Source organism: Triticum dicoccoides, chromosome 1B, assembly GCF_002162155.2.
Source record: "Triticum dicoccoides isolate Atlit2015 ecotype Zavitan chromosome 1B, WEW_v2.0, whole genome shotgun sequence".
NCBI classification, from domain to species: Eukaryota; Viridiplantae; Streptophyta; class Magnoliopsida; order Poales; family Poaceae; genus Triticum; species Triticum dicoccoides.
This window is the reverse complement of record NC_041381.1, coordinates 11,176,597-11,184,603: the sequence shown is the minus strand read 5'-3', so window position 1 is coordinate 11,184,603 and position 8,007 is coordinate 11,176,597. Positions and strand designations below refer to the sequence as shown.

Here is an 8,007-nt window from a genome sequence, read left to right as displayed (position 1 = left end):
TCAAAAAAAGACAGCTCGATCACAATGTATGTAGCTTCACTAAGAGTCTGTAATATCAGTTCAAAGTCACTATCTATTCACCCGAAAAAAGAAGCTCAAAGTCACTATCTTGTTATTTTCAAAAATAATCACTATTTTCTTTGTGGATATATGTTTTATTTCTCCTTTTTTCAGAGATCAGGACGTAGTTTAATTCAATTTTATTTTATTTTTAAATTTATAAAATCTTTTGTGAGGAAACAATGCTCCTTTAATTTGATACTCAGACAGTGTATCCTAGCCCAACATAAAGTGGATAAAATCATTTCGCATCCAGATCAGATTTTGCTATATTTGCACCCCCAACAACAGTGAAATTTAAAGAATTACCCACGTGTATGTTTAATAAATAATAATAGTGATATTCTAGAATGCATTTACTTCACTTGTATAAATACATGGTTTAAAATAAAATAAAATATTGGCACGCTAGGTATATGACAATAATTAAGGAGCGCATCTTATGCTCTAAGATACATGGTTTTTAAAATATGTGTGGGTCAAACATTTTTATGTCTACTTGTATACCATGAGCACCATAACTAAAGCTCTTTGCAGTGGACAAACCAATGAAGCTTTTTGCTGTCCTTTTCTTTAGGAGGAGTCAGCTCAAGCTTGGCAGGACAACTGGGGTTTCCCGTGGGCCTCAGAAATGTGACGGTCTGCAGCAGTCTTGTCTGTCCCTGGCCCAATCTTTTTGATTGACCAGACGTTGCAATGCATCCTCCACTAAAATTAAGAAGCAAAACCCCCTAACAAAATACTCCCTCCATCCCAAAATACTTGTCTTAAATTTGTCTAGATACGGATGTATCTAATACTAAAACGTGACTTGATACATCCGTATTTAGACAAATCTAAGACAAGAATTTTAGGACGGAGGGAGTAACAAATAAAACTCACTCCACACTCAAAATCTCTCAGAAAATCCACTAGAAACAGATGAAGATGGTGTACTTGTCGATCGCAGTGTGGTTCTATTTTAACAGATCTTTTTCTAAGTTTTTTGCAGAGATAAAGATGGTGTATTTCTCCTCTGTTTTGTTTTTTTTGGCGTAGAACATGCCAAAATACAGTAGGTAGTACCATGTGGAAGATAGTGCTACCTCAGTTTTCTAATGTTCCTCAAAAAGAAAAAACCCTCAGTTTTCTAATGTAAAGACTTGGAGGTTGACTTGACTCCGTATAGCTAAGCTGTGGTTAGGTGCTGCTAACACGCATAGAAAAATCCAACACCACGTCCATCATATTCCTCGCTAGGCCAATGACAATCGTCGTCAGACAGTGACAGCAAGAACAGAACATACATAAATATACTATATACACAAATAAAAAGGACAGGAATATTCCTCACTGGCTCTCTTCTTAGTTGAGAAAAATGATTGATCGATCGATCGACGGAGAGAGAGATGAGCGGATCATTTGATGCTTGGCTGAGAATGATCGACGGAGAGAGAGATGGGTGGCTAATTTGATGCTTGATTGAGAGGTGGTGTACGTACCTGAGGAGAGGGTGGTGATGGGGAGGCCGCAGCGTGGGTCGTGGAGGAGCAGCTCCCGGACGCAGAACCCGTACCGCCGGAAGAATCCTTCCTCGTCCTCGCCGGGGTCGGAGCAGGAGCGGCGGCGGAGGCTGGTGAGGAAGACCCTGGCCTCCTGCCTCGTGGCCGGGTCGTGGAGGCGCGCCAGCAGCTCCCTGAGCTCGCCGTAGGCCGCGTCCCCCGACGCCGCGCACCGCTCCAGGAACGCCGCCTCCAGCTCCGACGGCGACGACGTGGAGTCCTCCTGCACCGGCACCGCGGCGGCGACGCTGCCCATGGCGATCGATCAGAGCTCACCGATCGCAGGGAGGAAGAAGAGGAGATTAGCTCGCGGCGGCGTGTGGCTGGATGTGTGGGTGTTGCTGGCTGGTTGTTGTGTGCGCTAGTAATATATATGGTGGTGATCGGTCGATGCGATCGAGAGATTAATTAAAGTGGCGAAAGATCACTGTCCAAATCAATCGAGATCAACGCACACCAACTGATCATTGACATGCATGTGGCTGCAGATAATGCATGCACATTATCAACGATCCATATATATGGAAATTGTGCTGCCTACGTCAAATTGTATACTAGTAGTTCATATAATAGTCAACAATCTTCTATGTAGCGAACCAACCTCTGGTTTGATGGTTAGGAGAATAGTGGTATCTCCAGCCCACTAAAGTTCAAGTCTAGACTTGATATTGGTGTTCGCATTATTCTTGTATTTATTTCAGGCCTCTGGCGATGTTCGTTCAATGGGAGATGACGTTCTCGTCGACCACGAGACGTCTGTGATGAATTCGTAAAATCTTAAGATGCTACGCCGGCTTAGTCTCTCAGAGGTGCTCATAAAGGTAGGGCGTGCGTGCATGCGTTTGTGGAGATGAGTGTATGCTTGTGTATGTGAGCGACTTTGATTATACTATGTTAAAAAAACAATCTACTTTGTAAGTACACCTTCCTAAATGTAAGATGTTTTTACAGTTCGCTTACATTGCTTCTGTTTCTAAATTTAAGATATTTTTTGGTTTTGTGCATGGCGTAAAAACATCTTGCAATTTGTAACCGAGCGAGTAGTATGTACTCCCTCTGTAGAGAAATGTGAGAGCGTTTAGATTACTACTTTAGTAATCTAAACACTTTTATATTTCTTTACCAGGGAGTATATATCATGCATCTTTTTTTAGGACCATGAGTAAATCCTGGTTTTGCTCAGGTTTTGAGCTTGTTTGGAACTTAAGACATTGTTTTGCTTTCTAATAGTATGCATGGTTGCATGCATCGACTGATGCAGAGGTCGGAGATAATCCTCCTTTTCCAAAACAAAAAAGAGTAAATCATGCATCTTTCATGGCACCAAAGGGTCGTCAAGGAACCTGCGTTGCAACTACATCTAGATTAGTGGTTGGCTCTAATTTAATTCGTTATGCACAAGTGGATCGACCGACCTGGCTGCTGGATCTTGTATTCGTCAGTGGTGCACCTTTTACTTGTTTAACATGCATGCTGCGTCCACATCATTAACTAGTGTCATGCCTGACTCATGATACATGGGTCGTTTAAGTGATCAAATTAACAAACTAATGGTGGGGGCCTATACACCAGGGGTGAAGGTAATTACTGAGGCGAGCATCCGACTTTAATCATCAGGGGGGTTTTATTGTCCTTCTTGGTTTTCTATTTCATAATAAGGACATCTCGGCCCCCAATTTTCATTGATGAAAGCCGATAAAACAAACAACAATTCAGCTGCCTTTTAGGCCCTTTTGTTTGTTCATTTTTCATGCCTAGTATGAATTATGAACTTATTATAATCCATACAGTACCATAGTTTTGCTGGAAAAAAGTTGCTGATTAGGTAAATGTAGGCATCCCCAGTTGCAACTTGCCCGTATTTTATCTCTCCCTCCTGCATGATTGATCAGCTAGCCCACAATCTTGGGCTCCTTCATCATGTATTAATAATTAAGGAACCAAGTGGATCCACGTCGAATTATGTTAGCATGCGACTTGCGCATATTCTGCTTACTTTGTTGGATCCTACAAGTGCAAAGACAAGAATATCGATCTAACTAATACAACATTTTGGCAAGGTAGAGCACTTGCTCCGTTATAAAATAGACGATGTTTTGGACTATTCTTTCGCCTTTTACTAAAGAATACAATATGCATCCCAAGATTCTGAATTTTTTTTGAAGGGTACTCCTCCTTAAGTTTAATCTTTTTTGTTAAAATGTGAATTTTATCTTGATTAATGGTGTCAATTTCCTATGATTCATATTTTTAACTAGTCTTTTTTTTGTCGATCATCTTCTCTTCTTGTTTTTTAACTCTGCCTGATTGTGTTCTCTTGGTTTTGGGTATGTGTTGGGTCTTGAAATTATGAGTCCACAAATATACTTATCTAGAAAGTACGAGTTGAATAAATATTGAATTAACCTTGATGGAGCATATATGAAGACATGAGAATCTGCCTCCCATATTGACTGCTAGCATAGTATAGTACTTCTACCTTACCAAGACAGTATGATGTAAGCTTAGAGCCGCAACTTGTTGGTCAAAATATGTGCACATGTTCCACAAAGAGGGTTTTATATGGAGTATATACTCTTGAAAAAATATATTGACTCTTAGAACTATGCTTCCAACTCAAGGCAAAGTGGTCAATCCGGTTGTTCGGATCTCTAAGTTGGTACTTGAACCTCTGATCCTCTCGAATGTTTCTTTGCTTCTTATTTTTTTTACCTTTTCCTCGACAACCTATGTCCATACATAGACCAAATTAATGATTTCAAGGCCTCTCTATTCTGTTTCTACATATCCCCCACATCTCGGTGGTTAAGAGGCAGCTAGAGCTATAAAATCCTACCAAATGCACGTCATATACTTAAAGCAATGCAGTTTTGCTACATTTTTAATGATTTAATCACTTCAATTAAAATTCAGTGACATGAAAATGGGAAGAATAAACACACTATAAATTAATGAAATATGACCGATACATGACAATTAAACTAACTCAGAGCAAAGAGGCACTAGCTATTACATATTTTGTCCGCTTTATTGAAATCATAGTATTTGAAACCACAACCACATCATGTTGCAACAACATTCATCTCTAATGCACACAAATTATCGTATAGTTCTTTGTCAACCAAATATCTTCATAAGCCCCATGACCTTCTTTACAGCAGGCCGATCCATTACGCCAGCAATCCATGCTTTCACGTATGGATATGCATCAAGCACCGCCGCATAGGGAGTTTCATGCAATAGGTGAACCATTGGGAAATGGCTAATGTCCGCTAAGCTGATGAAATCTCCTGCCAAGTACTTGGACTTGGACAAGCGTTCCTCATAGACTTCCATGATCTCCTTCAGTTTCTCTAGGTTTTCTTCAAGAACTTTGAGATCACTAGTCCCACCCATGTAAACCGGGATGACGAGACCTTGAAAGATGATTGGCAGCATGACGCTGTCAAATTTCTGGGATTCGACGTCAAGCCACACATCAACCATGGCGGACTCAGAGAGGTTGTTCTCCCTCAGTAAATCTGATGATCCTTTCCGGAGTATATACTTTGAGATTGCCCGTGATTCTGTCAAAAACCAGCTAGTTATACACATAAACAGTTCAACTAGTTATAGAGATCTCATTTTCTAAGAACATTATATGAATTCATGTTCTTATGTTTTTTTTGCATCAAGGGCCAAAAAATTAATTACCACATATCCAATCCTTTGCAATGCAAGGTGTTTTTGCTTATCTTTTTTTTTAAATCGTAACACATTTGGAATAATTCAGTGGCGCAAGATGGGGCCTTGCCCTTTTCACCCATGCTGTTCTAGTTATTTGAAGTATTGTCTTATCTTTTATATAAAAAGGAATAAAAATATCCAAGCAATATAACTAGGAAAATTTTCTGAAGTTTATACTCCTAATGACCTAATGACCTAATAAAGAGGATGTGCTTAACTAGTTGAAAGGGATATAGGACTTTGACATTTCAGAACCTACTATTATCTAATAATATAAGTATCTGGATTGAGATATTTACCATGACGCTACCAATAGTAAATGATAGTGCACATCATATATTATAAATACAGCATCACACAAATTAAGCAAGCAAACTACTCACCAAAGAGGACCAGGTCTCCATCCTGGAACGCAGGGACCTGGCTGAAGGGCTGTGAACAACAGAGACAAGAAAAAAACATCTCTATGAACTTTTGCAAAGTGTCGATTCATGTAACTTGATGCATCTAATTAGCCTTACAACAACACAACTATATAATCAAAGAGGCAAGAAGATAGATACATAGCGTGTATGTAATCAAAGAGGGACATGACGACAACATACATTACGAGCAAGATGCGGCAGCCTCTTGTGCTCGCCGGTGTGTAGGTCGACGGCCACGACCTCATACTCGGCTCCCACCTCCTCCAGGCATGCCAGAACGCGCGCCACGCTTCCGTTCATGGGCAGCCCGTACACCTTCATCGGAGCCATTATTTTCTTACCTACTAGTATATATCAGTTGCGGTGTTGTGGAGCCAAGACGAAGGACAAGGAGATCCTTGGGAATGATGGATTTTGTGGTGTGCATACTGGACGCAAAGGTGTGCTTTTTATAGATAACTAGAAGTCAACCCATTGCAGCTTGAAGCATACCATCTGGTTTTGAAGTTACCTAGCAACAAAGTAATGCACAGCTAGCACCGGTCAATTGTTACACTTACTTGGCAACCAAGCACAATTGACAACTTAATTGAACAAGACAACTAATAATTGCCACCTAGCTAGTTCTTGCCATGTCGAGCAGACATCGAATCTGACATATAGATTATAATAAACATACAGTTTATAATACGCATGTTGATAAATACGACTTACTTGTATGTCAAGACAGAGATGTAGTGTCCACCAGGAAGGGAAGGCTGTCCGTGTCAAAACCGACGGATCTCGGGTAGGGGGTCCCGAACTGTACGTCTAAGGCTAATGGTAACAGGAGACTGGGGACACGAGGTTTTACCCAGGTTCGGGCCCTCTCGTTGGAGGTAATACCCTACTTCCTGCTTGATTGATCTTGATAATATAAGTATTACAAGAGTTGATCCACCACGAGATCGTAGAGGCTAAACCCTAGAAGCTAGCCTATGGTATGATTGTTCTTGTCCTATGGACTAAATCCTCCGGTTTATATAGACACAGGAGGGGGCTAGGGTTACACAGAGTCAGTTACAGAGAAGGAGATCTACATCCGAATCGCCAAGCTTGCCTTCCATGCAAAGGAGAGTCCCATCCGGACATGGGACGAAGTCTTCAATCTCCTATCTTCATAGTCCAACAGTCCGGCCAAAGTACATAGTCCGGTTGTCCGGATACCCCCTTATCCAGGAATCCCTCAGTAGCCCCTGAACCAGGCTTCAATGACGATGAGTCCGGCATGCAGATTGTCTTCGGCATTGCAAGGCGGGTTCCTCTCCAAATCCAGAGTACCTGTCGTGGCGAACAGTGTCCGGCCTCCATTAATGTCGTACTCCTCGGCTTCTGTGCTTCAATAATGGCTATCTCCACGTGTCAAGTGAATACGAGAAGTCGTGGCATTTTTACATTTGCCACCCTGACCCTGTAAGCCAACCGTCTATTTGAAGAGACGGGGATCCTCAGATCCAAATCACACCATCTTCCTTTCAGCAAGCATCCAACAGCGCATGCCCGGGAAAAGCCATTCCATCATGGCTGGCCGCCGAAGCTCCTCCTCTCGCACCCCTAGCTCTAAGCCAGGCGATTGGGAAAAGTGTTCTGTCCCTCATAGCCGATTAGTGGAGTTGCAGACCCACGGGTTCCTCCCACCTGCATACATGGTCCCCGTCCGAGCCGGACTAGCCACCTATAATGGTGGGGAGCAGGCGGAGAACTTTCCGAACCCAACTAGAGGGGAGCGGATATGCCTTGTCCCACATTTGCTGAGGGGGCTTGGGTTTCCAATCCACCCATTCCTCCGCGGGCTCCTAGAGTTCTACGGTCTCCAGCTGCACAACTTCACTCCTACCTGCATACTGCACATCGCAGGGTATGTTGCCTTCTGCGAGCTCTTCCTGGGCTGCGAAGCTCATTTCAAGCTATGGAAGAGGCTATTCTGCCTCGTCCCTCGCAATCAGGGGGGATCTATATATCAAGTGGGCGGAGCCGAAAAATGGCGCATCGCTCAGGCCGGATACCTGTCCGGCACTCCAAAGAAGGCATCCGAAGATTGGCCCTCGGAGTGGTTTTATGTAGATGACATTCCCCTTCCGGAACCAGTCCGGACAGGCCTTCCCGAGTTTACCAATGCCTCGCTGAAGAAACGCCAAAACTGGCGCCCGCGGAGCCCCTAGGAGGAAGACGACAAAGCGGTCCTCTATCTGATGGTTAGTGTCGGTGTCAAAACC

The 8,007-nt window shown here is 42.7% G+C and overlaps 2 protein-coding genes across 2 annotated transcripts in view; both read right to left on the bottom strand.

The window, feature by feature from the left end:
* Positions 1–1,926, bottom strand: part of LOC119315685 (methionine S-methyltransferase) — a 13,383-nt gene extending 11,457 nt beyond the window's left edge. Inside the window, exon 1 of the mRNA XM_037590212.1 lies at positions 1,542–1,926. Coding sequence (XP_037446109.1) covers positions 1,542–1,857 — 316 coding nt within the window. The 5' untranslated portion in view covers positions 1,858–1,926. The remainder of the gene's footprint in view (positions 1–1,541) is intronic.
* A 2,599-nt stretch (positions 1,927–4,525) lies between these two features.
* LOC119299248 (glutathione S-transferase 1-like) lies at positions 4,526–6,155 on the bottom strand. Its single transcript, XM_037576502.1, has 3 exons — positions 5,933–6,155; positions 5,711–5,759; positions 4,526–5,167 (listed from the first exon to the last, which is right to left on the bottom strand). Exons 1-3 carry the CDS (start codon positions 6,080–6,082, stop codon positions 4,719–4,721), a joined length of 648 nt encoding a protein of 215 aa, XP_037432399.1. The 5' UTR covers positions 6,083–6,155; the 3' UTR covers positions 4,526–4,718.
* Positions 6,156–8,007: the final 1,852 nt, after the last annotated feature.

What these genes read in the sequence shown, in the direction of transcription:
- LOC119299248 (XM_037576502.1), bottom strand. Translation starts at nt 6,082, where the DNA reads ATGGCTCCGATGAAGGTGTACGGGCTGCCCATGAACGGAAGCGTGGCG. An exon ending in TGCCGCATCTTGCTCGTAAT is followed by an intron (nt 5,760 to 5,932) that starts GTATGTTGTCGT and finishes TGTTGTTCACAG; the next exon opens with CCCTTCAGCCAGGTCCCTGC. An exon ending in TGGAGACCTGGTCCTCTTTG is followed by an intron (nt 5,168 to 5,710) that starts GTGAGTAGTTTG and finishes GGTTTTTGACAG; the next exon opens with AATCACGGGCAATCTCAAAG.